Genomic DNA, 25,189 nt, shown 5'->3' with positions numbered 1-25,189 from the left:
GGAACCTGATACTTTTCATTTATTTGTATATTTGCTCTCTCTCATGTTGTTTCTAGTCACTGTATATTTGGCTGTGGAATGTATTCTAGAACTGTTAGGGACTACACTTTTAAAAAATTAAACTTCCTAACTATTTTTTAATATATTTACCTTATATCTAGCCATTTTACTATATCTTTACTGCTTCTTATGAGATACCTTTTAATTAAAAAAACCTACATTCCATAACTATAAAGTAATTTTTAAAACATTAACAAGACTCATTATTCATGGCTAAAAGTAAACAATTATTTTTAACAACCTTTTCCTGCATGTTGGGCTCACGGCAGTAAGCACTTGCTGAACCAAGTAGCAGCATGTGTAAGGGAGGCAAGGCTCTTCAACATCATTTGTATTTTCTGCTTTTACTCAAGGCCACCACCTGTCCCAGAACCTGTGTCCCAACAAGGCAGAACAGCTGTTCGAAACTGCCAAACACAACAGAGGGCCTCAAGGCCTTCACGTACACGAGGGGGGAGTTGGCCTGGTATGGGGCTGGGACATAGATGTTGAATAAGCTCCCCAGGTGATACCAATATGAAGCCAGGATGAGAGCTACTGGGGTACAGAATAGATTATGCCTGGTGGGTTTCAATAAATACAGTATTAGCACTTCGCAGTTTAATTCTTTTAGGTTTAGGATAGACTGATACACTTGCTACCATTTTTCAAAATAGAAATAAAATAAAAATCTTAGTAAAACTCACAATGAATCCAAACACGACTGTGGAAAAGAAACCGCCAATAAATCCTTCCCAAGTCTTTTTAGGAGATAGCTAGAAAAGGCCAAATAAAATAAAAAAGAATTACTGTACTCCCAAAACACACAATACATATGCAAGCTCTGTTTGATGAATTCCCATACATCTCTCCTTGGAATGGCTTCTTTTCCCTTCATTCCATGATCCCAATTTATTTGTGCAAATTTCTCTAGTAGTATGTAACATATATTGGGCCCTCAAACATTGGACACACACCAAAAATAGGTGAGCATAACTAAACATGGACATCGCAGCACACCAGATTCCCACGTATTCCCAAAAGGCCATGCAAATGGCAAAATGGTCCACAGCCCCAGATATAGTATTTACTCCCCAAGTATTCACGTATCCTTCTCTCTCGGTCACAACCTTGTCTGTCTCCATGAAGAAAGGACCATGCTGTGCTTCTACGAACAGATACTGTTTGTTTCAGATTAGAGCTACTGCTTCCCAGCCCACGAGGCGCTCAGGGGGAGGAATGTGGAAGTCGGTGGTGCAGGAGGGGAGATTCAGGAGGGGCCTGCGTTAACTGCCTGAGCTGCCCTGCAAAGGAGGGACTGATGTTTGGGGCGCTGTCATCAGGTCACTGATGGCTTCTGTGATGATCCTTTCAGTGGAACAGCAGGGACAGGAGCCAACAAATATCCCAGGGAAGCTTCTGCAGACGGAAACGGGTGATAGCTAAGCTGCACGGGCTGTTTACGGGCCTCTTGTTGTGATGGTCACAAAGCTCAAAGCCAAGAGGGTTGGCACAAATAACCGGTTTCTTGACCTATCTGACAATAGCGAAGGGGCAGATGTCTACCTTCTCGTAGGATAATTCAGTATTATCATCATGCAGTGGGAGTTGACTCAAATTCAAAAGTGCCTGCTGATTAGTTCAAAGATAGCCACAAAATTGAATTGTTCCACAGCATATTGACTTCGGGGTGAACTTAATTCCATCTGCATATATGATGCAACTAATCCAGCCCAGGAAGCTCACTAGCACTCGTTCTAAGTCAGACAGTGAATCTTCTGCAGGCGTACAGCCTCTCTGAAGACGTCCTCAGCCCAACACTTCTAGCTGGTCCAGGAGCCTTGAACACTTAATCCCTTGCCCGTGTGCTGAACAGCTTTAGAAATGTGAGGAAAATACATGGCTTGCTTGTATCCCTACGGCTCAGCCTGACACCCTGTGTTGGACCGCTGCTCTGTGGGGGAGAATTTATGGAGGGTTTTAAAGGCCAAGGTCTGCTCTTCCATGAAGAACTGCTTTGTTTCTTTTTTCCTCAACACGGGAACTTATAACTTAATTCATTTCCTTCTTTGCCTCCACTGACTGTAAAGAGAAGCAGCTCTAAGGCAAAACGACGCGGCCTGCTCTCGCGTCCATTCCTTTCCCTTATTCTAACCTTTCCTCATGACTTACATTATCAGGGTTTTATTTAGGGCCTCAATTTTTTTTTTTTTAGTTTGGGTGTAAAAGTCTTACAATGGACATGAGTATGTGAAGATGGTGTAATGAACACTTTCAAAAAGTTTGGTGAAGGAGGGGCGGGTCAGACAGCTGGGGGAGCAGAGGCAAGGAGAACCACATCACTGAGAGAAGAAACCAGCAAGAAGGAGAAATGAGCCTTCATGGGAGAACGGATAACCGATGGTGTCGGGCCCTCAGTGAGGAGCCAACAGAACAGTTAAAGAACCAGACAGCACCCTCAGGCAACATGCTCGCTGCCCTGAGTGCAGCCAAGGAGGACCGAAGGCCCTTGGAAATCAAAAAAGAAAAACAAACAAACAAAAGAAATAAAAAAATGGGCAACAGCACTAAGTCCCCAGTGGCTAATCTTTAAGATTAGGGTAGTGGCTTGTGACATTTTATAATTACCTTAATTAATGGAGTTCTCCCAAAGAAAAATCCAAAAAGGTAAGCAGTTATGTCATTGCAGATAACACTTGATATTGGAACAAGGAACCTTAAAAAAAAAAAAGTCAGCAAAAACAAGTTCATATGATTAAGTGACAAGTATTTTATACAGCTTATGACTCACAAGGAATCAATATAATAACTCTTTGAATTACCCTTCAGACTAGTCCAGAACATAACACTTGCCGAAACATTATTAGAAACATTAAATATTAACCACATTTGCCTGCTTAGCAATTAAGCAGATCAAAATCTATAAATAAATTAACATAGTGGGAAAATATTGCTAAGGAATATACTAAATAATCAATTTAATTTTAATATAAAATAATGAATTTCTATAGCTATGGATTTTCAAATTTCATTTTTATGAGGAACAAATTATAATAGTATAAACATTTTTTAAAAATATTTTCAGAGAGGAAGGGAGAGGAGAGAGAAATAGGGATGAGAAAAAGTTTTTTAAAAAGCCACCTTTCAAAATGGAATGAGTCATTTGGTTTAGAGTATAATCTGATAAATTTATACTAAGCTCTTAATACAAATTGTCTTACAGGAAAAATTATCAATTTTAATTCTATCTTAGCCTAAAATTGCATTAAACCCTACTAATTATACAGAACCTATTAATTTCATAACTTCTTCCAGCAATTAAAAGTTTGTATATGGAAGACAATCTTAAAATGATTGTCACCAACACATAACACCAACCCCTTGGCTAAAAATCATGAAGCTGTCATGGGAATAATTTATTTTCACAAAACCACCTGTAAAGGATTTTAATTAATGAGTGCTTTTTTAAATGTGGGGAAATTATGGTCAGATTTCTTAAAATCTTTTTTCTCCACTCTATTTTTAACTAATAATTTTTATAATTTTAAGCTAATACTATTTTATTTTTATTATTTTATTTTTGAAAAATATTTATTGTTGAAAGTATTACATATGTCCCCATCCCCCCCGCCCCCCTTGAAACTAATTTTTAACTTACAAAAATGCTTTCTGAATGGGCAAGCCACTGCTATATAGCGAGTAATTTCATACATTTGAAATCCGGACGCCTGCTCCTATACATGGGCAGGGTATGTACCACTTTCACTAGAGAAAGTGCTTTGCCAGCACAATGTTGGCAAGCAAACTTTCACGTTCTTTCTGCATCCCATGTAAATAATATGCTCCTTTTAAGAGCGATGCTTTGTAAAAAGTCACATTCAAATAGTAGTCAAGCCTGAAAGTGTAATTAACTGTTTGAAACTTTTATAAGGACTTTATTTTATTTGGAATCTGAATAAGGAATATGCCCAGCTAACATGTTTGTCTTCAGGTGTCAAATAGTAAAATCAACAAAACTCAGTAAGGTATTTTAATGGAATAGAGCAACAACAAATAGTACATTTTAGTAGAAGTTTGTGAGACACTGTTCAATGTGAAAGCGCTTTAAAAATGCTATGACATAAGTATAAAGCAGCATAATTCTGAGCCCTTACCATATCATGCCTTCAAACAGATTTTGGATGACAAGATGTGACTGAGTAACTGTTATCAGTAAAGTGACATGAGTCCATGCGAACTGTTAATAGCCCAACAACACAACAGTTAGTGAACACAACTGATCAGTGCAGCCAGGAAGCAAGAGTAACTTTGAAACACACAATTCTAGCATGGTTTTCTTGTTAAATTTTGTAAGAGAAGGTTATACAAAATAAACGTCGTTAGCAAATTATATTCATTTTGGTGCCTACTGGAACCTTAAAACCATGAAAACATTTTTAAAAAGTAATCTTAATATACAAATGGATTGCTTATTATACTGAGCTAAATTTATAACCATATAAAGAATAAACCATAGTCTCGAACCATCGGCTTACAATGATAATAAGAAACGTATGGTGTTGTTATGACACTTAGAGAGGAACATTTTACTCCAGCTGCGTTCTGCAGTTATTAAACCTGCTAAACTCTATTTCTTTTTTCAGAGTTCACTATGGTAACTTTTTCCCATAAGAGTTATTTCTAAATTCAAATGATTCAAACCAGGAGAGATCAACTGCCCTTGAATCCACCTTTTCATACTTGGAAGTTGATCGTCACAGCTCTGTTCAACGGCAGGAGTCAATTTCAATTTCCAAAGGCCTCTGTGTCTCAGTTCCATCCAGCCTGAGAGGTGGCCGTTAGGGACTTTTAGCATCATCAGTATGAGTCGAATATGAATGAAAAAAAAAGCTCATGTTTCTAGTGTCGTAATTTTGATTGGAATTTATTACTCTTCAAAATTCTTAGATTTTGATTTATTCATAATAAACCTATTTTCTATTTCAACAAATATTATATTGTGGCTTTGTTTTATTTTATTTTTATCTGCTTAAAAGATCCAATTCTCTTTTACCCTGGTTGCTTAAAAATGCATAAATGATTTTTTTTCCAATAGGCACCATTTATATTTTCATAGATCCTATTATTTCTAATTTGTCTTGACGGTTTCTAGATTTTTCATTGAGAATTTTACTCTTTCCCTCTCAAGGTCTCCAGAAATTAGAAATGTAAGAAATACTACAATTTCTCAGCACTAATGCTCAGCAGGAGGTCTTAATGGAGAAAAGCAAAGCATAAAGAATAGAAAATATATCCCAAATCCAAAACAAGACGAATACATAATTTTACAGATTTAAATATTATGTTTTTCATTTTAAGTCTTATAATTAGCTACCTTTTAAGAAAATAAGAAAAGTTCATCATACACAGTGATACATTTCATAAAACACTGAACACTGTTCAACGCTAAACTGAATAAAATACCTTAGGCTAAAAAGAATTATGAAATTTTATGACTAACCATAGCTACCAAGAAAATACATGCTTTGGTCCCTTTATACTCAACGAAGAGCAAGTTTCCATAGAGAAATAGGGTAAATATACTTAGCTTCTCAGACTAACTATTCAGAAATCTATGGAAATGTTTCAAATTTCTACCAATTTAGGGAATCCAAATACTTGGTTTTAACTTTATAGCCTTTGAGCATATTTAAAGAAAAAGTTTTTAGAAAATTTTGAAAATGGTTAAAATTTTTAAATCCTCAAAAATGTTTCAACTTCAACCTTTTGTATTTAATAGTCATCCCAAAATGGAAATTTAGGCCTCAAGGAGCAGATTACATTTTATCTTCTCACTACAGAAAAATAATTAAAGGTACGGGTTTCTATGATGTACAGTGACTACGGAACCATGATTAGTACATACCATGTAAAACTGCAGTCGATAATGTTTCTTCACCAAGCTCAGCACAAACATGCAGAAACCTGCTCAAGAACAAAGACCATGTGCTTGTTGTGCAATTGGTTACCAAGTGTAAGATTCGCTGAGTTCAAACAAGCCAATCTTCTACACCACACCTGTATACTCTATCCACTTACTCATCTGGCATGTCTCCTACTCTTATATTAAGTATTTTAAGTAAAGGTTTCCTGCTGGAAATGATCTTGTAGTCTCCAAAACGCCTAATACATTCCAATGCACACATTCAATAAATATCCCCGAAGTTAGTTAAGTGAATTCATCTCTTGCTAATAGGTGGACATGGAAAACCAGATCTTAAATTTCAGTTGAATAAAATTAATTTGCTATGTCAGTCTACCAAGTGTATGTACAGAATGCTTCAATAATGTAGAATTGAATGCTCTGCATAATGTAAAAATTAAAAATAATTACGATGGTGGCTAAAATCTATTGAATACTTGTTATGTTCCAGGCTCTTGTTAAGTATTTTACCAGTATTAACTCATTTAATCCTTCCAACATCCCTATGACATAGGTACCTTTTATTATGTCAGTTTTACAGATGAAGGAAAATGGGCAAAGGACTTCATTAATTTACTAAGTATCACCGGGCTAAAAAGCATTAAACCCTCAGATCCTAATAATCCTCAAGAATCTGTGGTTCCACAAATCATTATCAGCAAGACTCAGGTTAAGAGTGACTTGAAATTTCTCAGAACCATATGATAATAATTACAGTAAAATATAATGTTCTCAAATAAGATTTACAAACAGCACTAGTGTTTATGTTTATAGTCTACAAATTTATTACCATGAAGTTTTACTAAATAAAAATTCTACCTAATTAACTGAAATCTAACATATACCAAAATAATGGGGAAATCAATCTATATCTATCTATAGATCTATATCTATATCTATATCTATACCTATACCTATGCATATACATATCCATATTAGGAGAAATAAAGGGGAAAAACACATTAAAAAGTCCAAAAGATGAAATAGAGGGAATTTCAGAAAAGTGGACAATCAAAAATTATTTATTGAGCACTTAAGATGTACCAGACACAAGATACAAAAATTGAATAAGATAGGCATTCCAAGGAGCTCATAACCTAGCTGAAGAGACAGAAAGTATATAGCAATAATAAAGTTTTAAAAATTTACTATTGGTGATTAACCAATTCAGTAAACACATGTAGTCCTGAATTTAAAAAACAGACAGTAAAATAGACCCAGGACTAAATAATGGAGCTTACTGACTCATCCCTCATTCTTTCATGTGGCTGTACTTTTCACTACCCTTACATAACTAATCAAAACACCAAAATGTTTCAAACATCCTTTTAAATAAATTCAGAAGCACACAGCATTGTGTGCCCATAGTCAGACACCAGATTACATCTGAGCTATTTAAAAATGGTTTTAAGTGATTATGCATTGTAGAAACTGTCATGAAAACCAACTTGATTAGCTAAGATTAAAGTTTTCTATCAATCTTCATGGTGAGTTTAAGGTGTAGAATAGTAGCATGGGTATAGTTTTTAACGGTCATTAATTCAAAAGTGACAAGTGGTTTTGTAGATACAATCCTTTGTGAATAGTTATTTGTGACATCTTTCTAAAGAATTCATCAACATCCTTTAAGATAAAAGATATTCAGGACGTCTGGAGAAAAATTATTAATTATGCATCAATTTTTGCTATATGTAATTTTATATGTCCATCAGTTTTCTTGAATTCAAAATGTCACATTAAAGTCTCAAGGGTTTTTAAAAGGAAATCAAAAGAGTTATGTGCCCGGCCAGAATGGCTCAGTGGTTGAGTGTCGACCTATGAACCTGGAGATCACAGTTCAATTCCCAGTCAGAGCACATGCCTGGGTTGCAGGCTTGGTCCCCGGGGGGGTGGGGGGGGCATGTGGGAGGCAGCTGGTCAATGATTCTCTCTCATTATTGATGTTTCTATCTCTTTCTCCCTCTCCCTTTCTCTTTGAAATCAATAAAAATATTTAAAGAAAAAGGAAAGAGTTACCATGCATAAATACAAAGCCCCCCCCCCCCAAAATCACCAGTTGGCTGAAGAAGATGGTAATGAATATTAGGTGTAAACAACTTAAGCTTTATTCACCCATCACTACTAGACATGTAATCACATGGCTGCTCTGTTTTCTAGAGAGCCCTGAATCCAAATCACAAAGATCTTTAATTAATATACTAGTATTAGACTCTAGAGAAAATGTTTGTTCTATTACTTTTAGTCTTACTGATTTTTTCTTGCTATCAGTTAAATTCATTTTACAACAAAATTATCTAAATGTCAGAATGATTTCCAGGTCCTAGTCAGAGAGTCATTTTGTATGATATTAAACAAGTCATTTAATTTCGAGGGCCGTGGTGAGGAGGTCAGACCAGAGATACCTACATTTTATTTTAATAAAATTCAATGTCAATGAAATAGCTTTGGCTGTCTCTGCTTTTTAAGTTTGCTAAGACCTATACTTTCCAAAGTCAGAACTAAAATTTTCACAAGACCTTGGAATATTGTTCAACAAAAAGATTTCATAGTGCCCCGCTGATGTGGTTCATTGGTTAAGCATTGACCTATGAACTAGGAGGTCACGGTTCAATTCCAGGTCAGGGTACACGCCTTGGTTGTGGGCTCAATCCCCACTGGAGGATGTGCAAGAGGCAGCAGATCGATGATTCACTCTCATCATTGATCTCTCTCTCTCTCTCTCTCTCTCTCTCTCTCTTTCTCTCTGTCTCTCTTTCCCTTCCTCTCTGAAATCACTAAAATCATATTTTAAAAAAATATTTCACAGCATAATTTAAGAGAAAGATGGAACGTTCTCAGCATAGAATACTTTCTATTTTCTCGCTCCTGTTCTGAAGTCTAACTCCATTTGGTAGAGTGAGCTCACAATGTTGCTAACCACTTCAGCAATCACCAGTAGAGCCTCAACACTCAGCAAACGAAGCACTGATGCTGAGGAAGCACCCTTAGGAAGCACTGTGTGGATGTGCATGTTCTCTGCCTCTTGATCATTCACCCAACAATACACACTGGGAACCCCAACTCCAGACCCCATGCTAAGCCTGGGAGTTAAAACACAATTGAGATGCAAATTGGTGCTTATGGTCTTATAGGACCATATTTAGACCACACATAAAATAGTAGATATAGAAGACTATGGGGGATTTGTATTGGAAGTTTTGTCATTTAACCCAGTAGCTCCTAGTTTACTACAAGGTTGTGTTTTAAAAGTACAGTTGTAGGACTGTAATAACATCAATATCCAGGTATGATATATTGTAATTTTGCAAAATATTACATTGGTGGAAACTGGGCAAAGTATAAGGAATATCTCTATTATTCCTTACGACCGCATATAAAGACACAATCATCTCAACAAAGAGTACATCTTGAACCAATAATGGGGGACACAGAAGAAATTTTTCATGGACTTCCATAAATAGCTGTGAGTTTCTAAGGTCAGCCTACAGTGTTTTATTTACTTTATGACCTTCTTAGTATTAAATACAAACCTAAATGGCTCAGGTCCTCATTCTATTTAGTAGGAATTACAGCAGCAGTTTCCTATCTAGTCGCCCTGTTAATGTCTCTCAACTCATCTTTCATTTCATTAAAAATCTGGTCATATCATCTCTTAGCGTAAAATCCCAATGGTTTCCAAACCCTTCCCACAATACACACAGCTTCTCAAGGTGTGGTTCCTGCCCACCTGTCCAACTTTTAATGCCTGCCACCAGCCCAGGACATGTGTCGCTCTCTCATTTCCAAGCCTGCAATGCCCTTCCCGTTACCCACCCGGCAGATGCCTGCTTGTTGTTACTTTTCATGACACCTGAAATCTCTTCTCAAAGGCCTTCTGTAGCCTTTCCATCCCCAGCAGAGCAAGGCCCTCCTTGCCCTCCTGTCTGCTTAGAGATCCTGGCTCATGTTTCAGCAATAAACTTGGGGACGCATGTCCCACCAATTTCAAGACCCTGGAAGGCACACTGTCGGCCACACTGCCCTGTCTCCGCACCATCCACAGTGCCGAGCATCTGGCAAGCACTCAAATGCTTGTTGGAAGAATGACACTGACTTTCAATGAGCTCCTGTGAGTCCACGAGCCTAAACTGCACTATTTCTCCGACAGAAATCAGTCAGAAAAGAGGAAGGAATATTGGTTTTATTTTATAAAGTTGAGTTGGAAAACAGTGTATGAAGCAAGCAAACACTACAAAGGTTGGCTGGGAGGCTGTCATGTATAAAATGTATAAAAAGAAACAATAAAGAAAACAAATTACATCTTCGTTACCACTCAATTGAGAAGTTATTCTCAAGTATAAGAGAGAGCAAGCCTCAAAGGGAAAGTAAGCTGGGGAAACGGTGGTCACTGTACTTTCTGACATTCTGCCCAGCAGATACCGCTGTCTGCACATCAATATAGATGCTACTGCAGGTATGGAAAACGTGAGATCGATTCCGATGTCCCAATGTAAAACCACCCATGAGCTACATCAAGTGGAAAAAAGCAGGTACAGACTAGTCTGCTCTCACTTGTATTAAAAAAAGAAATGAGGGGGAATGGAAGATACAGACATATAAGCTCGAACGTGCAAAAAATGTCTGCAATAGCTGTCGTGAGCCCCTAGAGACAGTAAGGCAGGCTCCGAGGTAGGAGGGAGGTTTCACTGAATACTGCTTTTTAGTCTGTTTACTATGGGCATGTATCATGCTTCCATTTTTGGAAACCAGTTTAAAAAACACACCTAATTAAGGACTCTTGAGACACTGGCTTTTGGTGCAGTCACTCCCTATTCAGAACCCATCCGTGGCACTCAGAGACAGCCAAGCCCCATGGAGAGGCCAAAAGTAGGGGCTCAAGTCAACAGCCAGCACTGACTGTGGCCCTGAGAGCGAGCCATCTCGGATGTCCAGCCACTCAAGACTTAAATGACTAGCACTGCCTCATCTGATGCCTCCCCGGGAGAGGTCCTCCGTCAGAACTGCCCACTGAGGCCCAGTCAGCCCCGGATCCATCAGAGAAAACACTAAATTCTTTAAAGCCAAAATAAAAAATATAAAACTAGTTAGGATTTCTGTCTTAAAATGGCAAGTTGACAGCATGCATTTATTTCCATTCTGCCCCAGTAGCCTAACTAAAATAATGTTTAGGCAAAAACCCACAGAGAAAGAAAACAATGAAGAAAATAAAACCCAGAGAGCAAAGAGAACTGAAGAAATGTCAAGGAAAACAGAGGAGAAATGGCTGCAAAATGTTGGAAGCTGGAAAAGAGATTGGATAACTTTTAGCAAACCTAACAAATAAGGGACGGCCAACAGTATCTTCTAGAGAAAAGTGTCCAGAAAAGGCTCAGTGGAAGGCAAGAGTGAGGCCTGGGCTTCTAAACTAGAGTATTAAGTAAAAGTCGACTAATAATAAGCGGGAGCCTTGGCCAAAGCAGTCAACTGTACGAACAGGATAAATATATATATTTTTTAAAATATATTTTTTTTATTTCAGAGAGGAGAGATAGAAACATCAATGATGAGAATCACTGATCAGCTGCCTCCTGCATGCCCCACACTAGGGATGGAGCCTGCAATCCAGGCATGTGCTCTGACCAGGAATCAAACTGTGACCTCCAGTTCATAGGTTGACACTCAACCACTGAGCCACACTGGCCAGGTGAATAAAAATATTTGTAGACCTTTACCTTCTAAGAACATTTCATAGGAAACTATTGGAGACCATGCTTACAACAAAATGAGGGTGCAAACCCAGAAACTGGAGGGCATGGAAGAGAAGAAATGAGGAGGCCAAATCATGCTGGTACGCTGTAGGCCTACCAGCAGCCAGTCCAATGGTAATACCACCGAAGTCTCTGGAACAGGGGTCTCCAGGAAAAGAGAGAACTGACCCGCTACTGATTTGTGTGAACATTTGAAAAAGCTACCAACAGACATAGCACAGACCTGAAGGAAAAATTAAGGATTGCTACCTAGAACTTTACAAATGTGGAGGAAAGGAGAAGCAGTTACTAAGCTCAAGAAAAACAAACTGTCATAAAAGAATGAAAATGTAATCGTAGATACTTTATATTTTAGACACCCACTTAATGATGTAAATCTGACTTTTAGAAAGTACATAGCTAAATCAATTTCTTAAAAATTTGTATATGTTTGGGAAACTTTAATGAAAAATAAATATATAATCCTAATTTTATCCTAAGTATCTGATTCTTAATCTAAAATAAAAAATATGTGGCACAGCATACTATAAATCAATATATATATATATATATATATATATATAATATATAAATATATAAATATATATATAAATATATATATTGTGAATATGTAATGAGCCATTTCTATATTAATCATATAGACTGATTAAGTCTATATGAAAACTCTATTACCTAGAACAAATAAAGCAATATAAATGTGAAGGTTTCTTTGTAAATTATACCTGGTTATATCAATCCATATACTTAAAAGTTTCTTTACTACAATTTGCAAAGAAATTTTCAAATATACGGAGTGACTATTAAATAAGTACTTTTTAAAACCACCATTAAAATATAATTTCTATTTAAGAGCCTACTGAGAAAGAATAGCTTTTCACATGGGACAACTAAAAAAAGAAGCTGGATTAAAATGTAACAAAGAAAGGATGTTATGAATTTAAATAGTAAAAATAAAAATAAACATGTAAAATCTGTTATCTACATATTGATACAGAATATTTTCCTTAACTTACCTGCCAGATAGAGGGCAAATGATATAAATCTATGGTAGCGAATGAGGAACTGAAGTTGCTCTTCTCTTTGAACAAATGTAGCAAAATAATCAGCTACAGTCTCTCCATAGAAAAAGTAGTTCACACAGAGTAGGAAGTACCTGTAATTTAAAAATAATTAGCTTTTTATATTTGAAGCTTCTTTAGGCCCCTCAAATTCCAGAAACAATATTAGGAAACAATATGAAAAATACTTTCAATCTCACAATATAGAAAATACTTGCAATCTCTCTCTCCCCGCTCCCCCCCCCCCTCATACACACACAGCTCTAATGCTTTTTATAGTAGAGATCCTAAGCCAAATTTCCACCTGCCCCGCACATGTTGGCGTCTTTCTCTCCTCCATGCTTCCGATGGCCTCCTGTTGAGCAGTGATTTTTAAGGGGCAGCAGAGGGGATAGGAGCTAGCAGCAGTAAAAATCTCCAGCAGAACCTTTTAAAAATCATATAAACCACCTGTCCTTCCTCCAAGCTCTGGTATATCTTTTCCCTGAGGGAAAGGTGGAACCCGTGAGATTTTGCTAATGGGAGCCAGGAACAAGGCTGAGAAACACCGCCCTAGGTTCCTAGTGCCATGTGCTTTAAACGGCAGAGCCCCAGGTAGCCAGGAGAGCGGAAAAGGAAAGGGGTGGCTTCGCTCTGGACCTCATGGAGGGAATTATGCCCCACTGTTTTCAAAGGGCAAGTATTCTCATTTCTATCCGCTGTGCTACCGTTTTTCTATCCTCCTACGCTGGAAACTGTCTTGGACTCTTCTGTAAGGCTATCACAGCCCACTCTAGCCCACCAGTACATTTTGCCCACTATCTATACTAATAAAAGGGTAATATGCTAATTAGACCGGATGTCCTTCCAGACAAAGCCATGGTGGCAGGGGCCGAGGCAGAGGCTGTTAGGGGTGGCCAGTCTGGCAGGGGACAGTTAGGGGGTGACCAGGCCGGCAGGGTGGCAGTTAGGGGGCAATCAGGCCGGCAAGCAGAGGCAGTTAGGGGCGATCAGGCAGGCAGGCAGAGGCAGTTAGGGGCGATCAGGCAGGCAGGCAGAGTGGTTAGGGGTGATCAGGCAGGCAGGCGAGCAGTTAGGAGCCAGCAGTACTGGATTGCAAGAGAGATGTCCGACTGCCGGGAAATAAGGCTAACATGTGATATTTTAACAGTAGTGTTGGAATGGGAGAATTGAAGGTGATTTTCTTCTTTTCAAAATTCAGTTGCAATTTTTTAATTTATCTTTCTCCAAAATCAATCTATAAGATCAACTATATGGATACTGACCGATCAGAATGCCTCTCTTACCCACTTGAGAAAAGAGTCAGATTTTCTTTATCTTTAATTAAGAGTTAGATTTTCATATCAAAAGGTTTTAAGTCACTTACCAGCTGAGTGTTCTAAACCATGGCAGCTCGTAGGAACGATAGACTCTGTAACCTATAGTGATAATTTCATGGAAGCATTTCACTTGGATGCCTAGAACCTGAAACCAAGAGAAAACACTGACATACATTTCTTGATGTTTATATTTAGTAAGTAGCTTGTGGTCACATGTATTTGAGCCTATCCATTTTTTATTATTCTAAATGTCAGTAGCAAAAGTTCAATATTCAACATCTCTAAACTCCAGTTTAGAAGGTCAGTAAAACAAGGTTTTAAACAGAGATCCTTCCTGGGGTGGGCGGTGGCAGTGTAGTTTCAATTTGAGGGATGTGATCTGGTTGGTCACAGGTAACTAGATCAGGGCATGTGTCTGGTTGTGGGCTCCATCCCCAAGTGTGGGGCATGCAGGAGGCAGCGGATCAATGATTTTCTCTCATCCTTGATGTCTCGATCTCTCCCTCTTCCTTCCTCTCTGAAATCAACAAAAAATATGTTTTAAAAAAAGTTATTGGGCTCCCTCAGCCATCTAAGAAATTATTATGCCAAACTATTATGAATAGTTCTTTTAGGAAAAAGTTGTAAATCTGTGTTATAAAGACAAGAGGAAACTGAAATACTGTCCTTCAAATAACCTTTGTACATAACACCCAATGTCATTTTTAGACACAAAAAAATCACAGAATGGGGACAATGCTAGATGTTACGATAAAATGGCAAAGTTGTGCTATTTATAGAACCAAAGGCTTTTAAAATACCAAAGGCACTGATGCAATGTTTATGAACACATTTGCTCAAGAACCATTAGCACTGTATATGTGGTATTTTACTGAGAGGAGAAAAAAGTACTTTTATAGCACACACACATATTTATATGATCGCTAATCACAGCTTGCAAGTAGAATGAATATGGAACTGCTGGGAAAGAGAAAACAGGACTCAAGCATTTGAGTTAATATATACGTATGTGTATCTTCCAGGGCTGGGTGATTACACAGAAACTGATACTCCACGCAATCAATATCAACAGCAATGCACTTTGGTAGGACTCCATTGGCCCAATTACTGTGTTAAGAACCTTAAAACAACAACCTTTATGTAAATGCCTATTCTGCTAGTTACTGACATAGGATATCTGTTCTCAGAGAGGCATTTTCTGTCAGGGAGGACATATAACTACTAATACCATGTGGAAATAGTTACAAGGATATAAATAAGCACAGGCAGACAAACAAAAAAACTGTGGAAGAGGGTGGGGGAGAGCCACAATCAGGGCAAAGGAGGAGGAAATAGAGTTATGTATGTAAGAGAGGACAAGGCATGTGGTTCTCAGAGTTGCTGGAACACTGAGGTGGGGGGTGATAAACCGGGTCCCAGAACCATAGGAAATAGCACAAAGGAGGCTGTGCTGGTTGTGAAAGTACGTGATCAGACGGGAGGGTCTGAAGATAACAGAGGCAGCACAGGTAGAGACAGTAAGGCAGGCAGGACACCACCATCCGGATGAGTGTGGGTGAACATCTACCTGGGATGGTGGCAGAATGGATTGCAAGAATAACACACATCGAGGGGTAGAACTAAAAGGATTTGGAGGTTGAAGAAATTGGAGGGGCCAAGGGAAAGAGGGGAACGCAGAGTAATACTAGGCAAGGCTTGGGAAACTAATTTATGCAGAATGGCTGGGGTTGGAATAGAAGTTGAGATCTGCATATGTTCAGTCTGAACTATGGTACCTGTGGGTTACCCAACTAAAAGTGTCTATTCTCACTTTGGGAATCTATTCAAAGAAAATAATTCTGCATATGTTCTGCAATAATTCTGCAATATGTCTAACAGTGTTATTCACAAAAAAGAAAAACCAGAATATAACCTGCATGTCTAAAAATAACACAATGGTTTAATGACTTATGAGGCACTCCATTCCATGGAGTAGATGAATGTATTAAACCGATGGTTGTAAAACTGGAGCAACACAAAATGCTTGAGAAGATATTTGGTTTCCATGGTTTTTAAAAACATAAAAGAAAAAAGGATTAAAGGAAGCATATCAAATGGCAGTATTAACTAGGTTTTGGTGGTTAATGATTGGGTTGGGTGATTTTTAAAATTATCTACTTTCCAAAGTAATTTTAATATACTTTTATACCTTTTACAATGGAGAAAAAAATTAAACACTATTAAAAGTAAATTATATACTGTAGATTAAAAGAATTACTATAAGAGGTTCCAAGAAGGTGGGCACGGGCGGGGGCGGGACTCCTACAATATCTTCTATATGTGCACACCTGCTTTTAAATCAAAATATGCTTTAGTAAATCCATCATTTGGAAAGTGTGATTCCAAGCTGTGGCTGCAACAATTAAAGTACTATAAATAAAAGTTTGAAGGGAAAAGCTCATTTTAAGGAACATGAGTATGAGTTCCATCTTAAAATAGTAGCTATCATTTCCTAGAAGTTTTAAATAAAATTCTCTTGAATGAGTCATTTTTAAGTGCTGAGATTATTAGGCAAAGGCAAGCTATATACAATGTGTCTGACTCAAAATAAAAATGACCTAGTTAGGGATATGGATGTAAATAAGACTTTAAAGCACATGAAAGCAATTGAGTACCAACAGTGTGTGTATATGTGTATGTCCATTCATATTTCCTTAACATAAACAACATAAATACAGCATATGTATACATACATGTGTACCTGTGTGCAGACGTGTGTGCATGCATATGCAATAAACCTAGATAAGAGCGACAACAGTTCAAATCTACTTTAACTACATCTTTAACATTCTTATATTCTCCTCTGATTAAGCTTACCAAAGAAACAACCTTTCATTGAGGGAAAAAAATGAACCAAAAAGCCTGAGTGCTTTAGGTATGCTTATGATTGTCTTTTTAAAAATCAGAATCCAGGGATGTCTTTAAAGGGGTTTTGAATTTTGTCATAAAAGAGTGGTGAAAAAAACAATTGCTACCAATTCTGGCCCTACTCTCCACACCAAACAGTCTAGTGTGGAGACGATGTCACTTATTCACAGGGAGCTCACGGAGTCAGTGTATCAAGGATGCAAGTGTTTTGCAACGTCTTGATCAAAATTATCTTCTAAAGGAGACGCATAATTCAAATAATCCCCAGTATTTTCAATGGCTCCTCCGTGCTTTACAAATAAACCCCAGACTTCTTCACATAGTATGCCAAGGTCCTCCGGAATCTGATCCCTAATCATTCCTCCAGGTTCAAAGGCCCTGCCTCTAGGAAAGAGCAACACCGCCTTTTCTGACACACCTGGCCGTGAGGACCTTTGCTCACAGCACGAAGGCATCCACCCTGATAGAGCCTCAAGGTCCACCCAAAGGTCCCTCAGACACAAAGCCTTATGGGCTGTCTGCCATCGTCTAATCCCTGCTTCCAGGCTCGACCACTCACCACTGAAAAGCGCTTTGCACTCACTCCTTCAATGCCCAAGTCTGAGGCCAGTGGTGGTCACTTGGCATTCGTAGCCCTCAGCGGGCTCAGACATAGGCTGGGCTCTTCTCTCCAGTCTCACCTGGACGGTGCTCGCCCTGCCTACCTGGCTTTCAGACTCAGAGCTTCTGCCCTCACATTAAATTAGTTTCATCCATTATTCATTTTTCTTGCTAAAAAAAAAAAAAAGTCCTCAATTTCTTATTCATTTTTGTGACCTTGATATCCCCAAGGAAGTACAAAATTAATGAGGACAAAAAGAAGAGTGAAAGGGCTTGATGGTGTTTAGGAGAGTTACTTTAAGTGGTTTCAGGGGTTGGTGGAATTTTATTTTTCCCCAAGCGTGTCTAATTTCAGTTCAAAATGGATTCTTTTCTAGAATGAAGGAAAGCCATCTCATATTGCTCCTGGCTTAGTGCTCTGAATAGGACTAGCATGGAAGGAGAAGACAGGTGAGACGGGTGAACAGAATTCTAAGTGGGCAAGGACACGGGAAGGTGAGTACAGAAGAAGAGGCTAAACTAACCAAGATGGGATGAAGAAAAAGAAACAATAAAATAGAGACGCTGCAGATCCCCAAGAGGCGGCTCTCACTGCTCCCTGCTAAGTCACACTCGGCATAAAGTGACAAATCTATTGAACAAATGCACTCTCCTTCTCACTCCCACCACTTTGCTTCAGATGCTTCATGCTTCTTTAGATGCCAAGGCCTTTATGTCAAGAGTCTCTGCGATGACCCTCCTTCCCCCAAGCTCCCTCTCTCACCACGCCAACTCCTACTCAGCCTTCAGACCGAGCACTTACGCTGGGCACAGGCCTTGGAGAAGCCTTCCAGTTCCCCCTTTGCTCTCATAGCATCCTTTTTTCTTTTTTTAATTAAATGCTATTGCAGTTTTTAGTTGTATTTCTGATCAATTCTTTAAAGTGTAGATCTTAAGCTCCATGATGGCACAGACAGGTGTGTTTTTCTCAACGCCACCGTACCAGAGCCCAGAACTAGCATAATGCCTGGCACATGGCAGGCATCCTGGGAGCATCTGCTAAATGAATGAAAAGCTTAAAATACTTGTTGGGCTTCAGGACTTGTTGGGCTTCTCATACATGACAGAGTCCCCACACCCAGAACAGCTCTCACTCACCTCTCTGGTCTCCTCCCTAAATTCCCTCCACAGGTTACCTCCACGCCTTGCTCACGATGTCCCCACCTTGGAATGCCTCCCCTTGTCCTGTCCCTCTTTCAGGACTAGCTGTGGCATCACCTCTTCTGAGAGTCTTCCTTCATCTCTGTCTCAGGCCGTTGCAGGCAATTTTTTACTGTGCTCTCCCAACAAGTTCTACCATGGGGCTTACCCCATTTAATGACTATCCTTTTTATTCATAGGGTTACTTATGTGCCTCTGCCATTTGATAAATTTCCTCGAAGTTAGGGATCTAGCTAACAGTCCTATATGTTGAAGTCATGTATATGTGTGTGTTTCTGTTTTATCTTGACAAAAAGACATGAATAGACTGCATATACTTGGTCTCTGCTGAATGAACACATTCAAAGGCCCTTTTGCAAACAGAAAAGATTAGCCTTGTTCATTTCATGAACTACAAGATGCTTAACGGAACTAAATTTGCTGTTACCAAGTCTTACATTGCCTCCTTGGTCATGACATGCTCAAATTACTGCAATCACACCAGTGCTGAAAAACAAAGCAAGAGCACCTTAGGGAAGTGTAAATACTCACAAGAAGCATCAGCATAAAAGATCCCATATAGATGATCAGGAAAAACAAGGAAATCATCGTTAGAGTAAGAATTCCACGAATCCACCAGTTTTTCCACCTGCAAAGAAAACGTTTATAAAGTTAGCACTTCATGTGTTCTTACAGTATTTTTCTTGTGTGGGTGGTTTCAGTATTGAGTTACCAGACTTAAGGATTTTCCCTAATTATACCTAAAGAATCCTTTAGAATAAAACAAAACAACAAAAACCCAACCAACCAAAGAGCATTTGTTCACTCACTGAAGAGCTAAATTAAATGTAAAGATCATGTTAGCCAAAGAAAAAGCCTGCTTTTTGTTATGAATGAGGATGAGTCATGAGACTAAGCAGTGAGGTGATTAACATGGACGTGTGCACATTTCCCAGGGTCATTCAGAAGGGAAGAAGGAGCCAGGTGCAAAAGTCCTCCGAAACGATGACCAATCCTTTGGGGGTACTCGATAAAAATAATATGATTCTAAGGTGGTTCAGACAGAGTGCGTGACCTTCCGATGAGGAAGAGGAAAGAGAGGCTGATGCAGAACTGAAACTGGAGAGCACAGCAATGTCAGTGAAAGGAAGAAGGCGCCAGCGAGGAGGTCGGTCACAGAGGACAAGGCCAAACTGAACGTCACGTCCTTCTATGGCTCAGTGTGCAGCCTGCTCTCCTTGGTTAGGGACAGGGCCCTTAGTAGAAAAGCATTTTCTTATTTGGGCCTTTGCTTGTTCCTTACAGCACAGCATCCCTGCTGGCACACCAGCCCGTTGCTGAGAACTGACCTCCCTCAATCCCCGGGCAGCTGTCAGTCAGGGTCTGGGTCCCCCACCCTTAAGAGCCTCCCACTTCATCCTCAGTGCGCCTTACAAATACTGTCTCTCTCTATGTGGCCATGTCGTGAGAAATGTCGGCAGCTGCTTTTTGACACGAGTAAAATGATTCTAATCACACCTGTGTGTGGATGATGATTTCTGAATCTAAAACTGCTGCCCTGCTTTATTCGTTCTACACGCATTTTACATTATACACACAGTAGTTTCTTCTTGAAGACTTCTGATTTCTATTGATTCGAATGATAGCATTTAAATTATGGTACAAGAGATTTGGATTCAACTTAAAGTATCACAACATATATGTACAGTATCTAAGCAAGGCTTTTAGTCTCCTTCCCATAAAAAAACAGTTGCCAATTTCATCTGTTTATTAAATATTGATTACATTCCCTGCTTCTAATCACCCTCCTATATAGTCCAGATACTTCTTAAATATCTCTTTTATTATGTAATTTCTGCACTCAAGATCTAAAATACCAACATTACATCCAAACTCTTTTATCTAGCTTCCAAGATTTTTCATGAAGTGGTCAAATTGTTCTTAGCTGACTTTATTTTCCTCTACTGTTCAACCGACTATGTAGACACATACATTTCTCACAGACTGTAAGCTCTGGGTCTGAACTGAAATGAGTATAGAGTTAAAAATGGTATAGATGAAAGGTTCCATTTAGTTTTAGAGATACAGCCCCCTATGGGCTAATGAATGGATTAGAGAACTGGGCTAGGTCACAGAGCTGGTCAGAGGTAAATAAAGGACATAACCTAGTCTCCTGATAGTAATCCTGACCTGCTTGCATGAAACCTAGACATGCTCTTAGCCCTTCTTTATAACTGATCCTCAGACTCAGAATTACCTAGAACCTCTCTAGTCAGGTGGACACTACGTAAGGGTTAGAAATCAGCCCCAGGGTAGATGTTTCTCCTGTCCATGTGTACCTCTGTTAGATGCCTGGCTTTGAACTTCAGAGAATGGTAGCTGCTGAGAACCAGAGATGTAAACAGGAAACATACTGTCTTCATATCACCCCAAAATTCCATGGCCACTCAAAACCAGAGTTCTCAAGGAACATATACTGTCTGGTTGTCTTTTACGTAGGTATTGCCGCATCTGAGAAAAATTCTCCCACTCCAATAAAATTAAAGACTTACTTCCCTTATTTATTTTAACTTAACTGACTCCCCAAATTCCCCAAGAATACCTAATACAAAGTTAAGCACATACTGAGACATAACATATATATCCACTGATACAGTAACCAAAAGTCATCTTTCTGGAGAGAAGCACTGAATTTAAAGCAGAGCACAATATGCAAAAAAAGAAAGAAAAGAAAAGAAAATCACTGTTACTAAAAACCAGAGGTCAGTCTGGTTCTGAATTCAAAATTCTCCAGTTCCTTTACCACACTTCCAGGATCACATTAGAGAATGCCTTAATTTTTAGTCCAAGTCATCACCTCACAGATTGTTTTGGAAAAAGGAGCTGAGAATCAGTAGAGGAGAAGTGCATTCAAGTTTCATGTCTTGAGGACCTATCTGAGCCAGAAATAAGATTTCCAAAAAAGTATGTAATTAAGCATATCCTTTAAAATGATTAAAGTGGTTACACACATTGTTCAAATACATTTGAATATGTACAATGACTTACTATTACTACCACTATTATGTGGCTTTTATTTCAAAAGTAATGGCAAGGTTTAAACACACACACACGCACACACACACACACACACACACAAGAAAAAACAAAACAAAAACAAAAACTAGTGCCAAAAGCATCATGAATCATCCAGAACCTGATTTGACAAGACAGTTCACATGAGCCACGAACTGGGACACAGAGGCACTCCTCAAAATTAAGCAAGAACGGGCCCTGACCGGGTAGCTCAGTTGATTAGAGCATCAACTTCATATGCCAAAGTATCAGGTTCGATCCCAGGTCCAGGCACATACAAGAATCAACCAATGAATGCATAGATGGGTGCAACAACAAGTCCATCTTTCTCTCCCTCTCTCTTTACAATCAATCAATCAATCAAATGTTTTTTTAAAATAAAAAATAAACAAAAACTTGGTGGCAAAGAAGGGGAGTTTTGAGAATGTCCATCTACCAGTGTTTGGAGAACATGCACAGGAAGTGTATAGGTTCAAGGAAGAAAGGAGGGAGGGAGGGGAGGAGGGAGGAAGGGAGGGAGGGAGGGAGGGAGGAAGGAGGAAGGAAAGGAGGGAAGGAAGGAAGATGGCATTACGGCTATACCTGGATGTGTCCTGGGCTTCTCAGCCTCAGAACCGTTATTGTTTTGTGCCAGATAATTATTTATTGTGAAGCACTGTTCTGTGTACTGTAGGGTGTTTAGCATCCTCCTTAGCCTCTACACACTAGGTGCTAGATGCGCCATCTCTCATTGTGACAACCAAAAAGGTCTCCAGACATTGCCAAACGTTTGCTGGGGAGGTGGGGGCAAAATCCAGGGCACTGCCCTGGATGAAACCCGCTAAGCCAGACTCATAGCTGAGGAAGAGCTTCAGTAAGGACAAAGCCAGACTAAGTGGCTCATGAATGCTCAGACACAGGTACAGAAACAGACTGGGACAACTTGCCAAGTGCCCGAAGATCTTTCAGGCTCCTTCCAATTTCAACAACTTAAGACTTTTTGACATTGTAGATTAAAGCCTCAAAAGTGAGCCTGAACCTCGACCAAACAATTTCACTTTTAAGATTTTATCCTAAGAAAATAATTACGGTCGCTAAATAAAAGTTATCTCTAGAGAAAAACGTTTAATGCAGAGCTGTTTTTGAGTGTGAGAATTTAGAAATCAGCTAAATGCCCAGCGACAGCTCTTTAGTTAAACTACAGTCATGCAAAGGAATATATCGTGCAGCCACTTAAAATATCTATGTATAGTTAAGGATATTTGTTCCTAATACCACAGAATGAAATGAAAACAGACAAGCAGAAAATAGTACAATGCTATTTTTACACACCACGCACACACACACAAACACACAAACACACACATGCAAAATATGTACAAGAGAAAAAAGCTTCAGCGTAAACAACACAATACTGCAAATATCAATGTCTTGGTGGGAGGATAATAGGGTGTTTCCCTGCAATTCATGAAAATTTCTTATGTAACTACTTTTTTAATCCTATGCATCCACCACTTCTAAATCATTGTAACACAGACTATTTGGGGTAGTATAGAGGCTAAAATGAATAAGATATAGATTTTGAAACATTCATGTAACTTTTATAGTGAAGTTTCATGAGACGATTGAAACTGGTCACATATCCTCTATTGTTCATTTAAAAATAACCAATTCTTGCCCTGGCTGGTTTGGCTCAGTGGATAGAGCATCAGCCTGTGGACTGAAGGGTTCTGGGTTTGATTCTGGTCAAGGGCACATGCCCGGGTTGCAGGCTCGATCACCAGTAGGGGGTGTGCAGGAGGCAGCCAATCAATGATTCTCTCTCATCATTGATGTTTCTATCGCTCTCTCCCTTTCTCTCTGAAATCAATAAAAATATTTTTTTAAAAAATTAAACAATTCTTTTATAAATAGAGCACAATGCCTAGGTTCAGAATGTGGTTCTATTGCTTACTAGCCACATGACCCTTGAGATATAAAATTTCCGTGCCTCAGTTTCCTCATTTATAAAATAGGTATATAAGTGTACCTGTGTTACAGGTTGACAATAAGCTAGTCAATACATGTATACAGTATATTCTCAATAAATATCAGCTGCTATTACTTGCTATTGTTGCTTTACATGGGGGGAGGGAGGAACCTTAATTGTTAAGAAATTATTATTGACACATAGGAATCTAGCATCATTCTTATATAAATCAATATAAGTTTCCAAATCTGAGATAGACCTGCTAAGGTTTTAAAGCAAAGGTACATCTGTCAATTAGGTCGTGAAAACAACTGGGATCAAGACTATTAAAATAATCATCATGCTTCAAATAACAGCAAAAATTTGTTCTATTGGTTAAAATAATTATGAAAACTTTTCTTTGAAACAATTTATTCTAATATGGTTATAGCCTAGAAACTAAAAACAGAAAAACTCATATTACATTAACTAGATATGACTAAACCATTTTTTTGTTGTTATTATAACCCATGGCTGGTAAAATCAATTTAGTAAGTTACATCCAAAATATTTTGTTCAATAACAGAATAGTATCAAACAGAAAAGAGGGACGTCACACAGTAATGGTAAAAATTGTTTCATAACATTTTTGTAGCAGTTAAAATATACATTTGTGTGTCTCTTGGGATGTGGAGTAAAATGTATCTCTTATTGTATGTCACAGTCAAAAACATGGAAAAACTGTTCCATACCAACATTAAGATTTCACATATTAATCTAAAGAAAAGCTTAGATTTATTTTGCTTTTATAAATTTTATAATTCATATTACTAAAGCATACAAAGGAGGGCAATATAAAATTAGGTAAAATTTGTTGGTGATTACACATTTTAAAATATAGCACAAATATAAAATGGCAAAAGGTTGCAAAGTTTTGGACAATAATTTAAAACTCAGTTTAAAAAATGAGCTATGTCCCTCTGGTACTTGAAGAACAGGAAACAAAGAATATACAATTTTCTTTATTAAATGTTCCCACACCAGAAAAGGCAACTTGATGTAGTAAATAGATCGCTGGCTTCAGAAATCTGACCAACTGGGATAAAAATCCCAGGTCCACATCTTCATAGCTCTGTAACCTTCACCAGGTAACCTCTCAGATTTGGTTTTCTCATCTATATTAATAAAAGGGTAATATGCTAATTAGACTGGATGTCTTCCGACATCATTCCAGACGTCCTTCCTGATAAAGCCGGTGCCAAAGGGAAGCCAGCCAGAGTCCTGGGTGCCTGTGGGCAGCCTGGGGGAAGCTGGCTGGGGTCCCAGGTGCCTGCCTGTGGCCCAGGTCCCGGATCTCGGAGGGAAGCCAGTGCCGG

General features: G+C 38.6%; 1 protein-coding gene across 3 annotated transcripts in view; it reads right to left on the bottom strand.

Moving 5' to 3' along the window:
- CDS1 (CDP-diacylglycerol synthase 1) overlaps positions 1-25,189 on the bottom strand; it is a 58,083-nt gene that overhangs the window by 12,933 nt on the left and 19,961 nt on the right. For all 3 annotated transcript variants that reach the window (XM_023750379.1, XM_023750380.1, XM_006084569.3), the window contains exons 3-9: positions 19,364-19,460; positions 14,173-14,270; positions 12,762-12,901; positions 5,945-6,003; positions 4,194-4,276; positions 2,668-2,755; positions 747-815 (exon numbers count right to left, since the gene is read on the bottom strand). In XM_023750379.1, coding sequence (XP_023606147.1) covers positions 747-815; positions 2,668-2,755; positions 4,194-4,276; positions 5,945-6,003; positions 12,762-12,901; positions 14,173-14,270; positions 19,364-19,460 — 634 coding nt within the window. The remainder of the gene's footprint in view (positions 1-746; positions 816-2,667; positions 2,756-4,193; positions 4,277-5,944; positions 6,004-12,761; positions 12,902-14,172; positions 14,271-19,363; positions 19,461-25,189) is intronic.

The sequence above is a fragment of the Myotis lucifugus genome, unplaced genomic scaffold (assembly GCF_000147115.1).
Source record: "Myotis lucifugus unplaced genomic scaffold, Myoluc2.0 scaffold_12, whole genome shotgun sequence".
NCBI classification, from domain to species: domain Eukaryota; kingdom Metazoa; phylum Chordata; class Mammalia; order Chiroptera; family Vespertilionidae; genus Myotis; species Myotis lucifugus.
The sequence above is the reverse complement of the archived record's forward strand: the minus strand, read 5'-3'. Positions and strand labels throughout refer to the sequence as shown.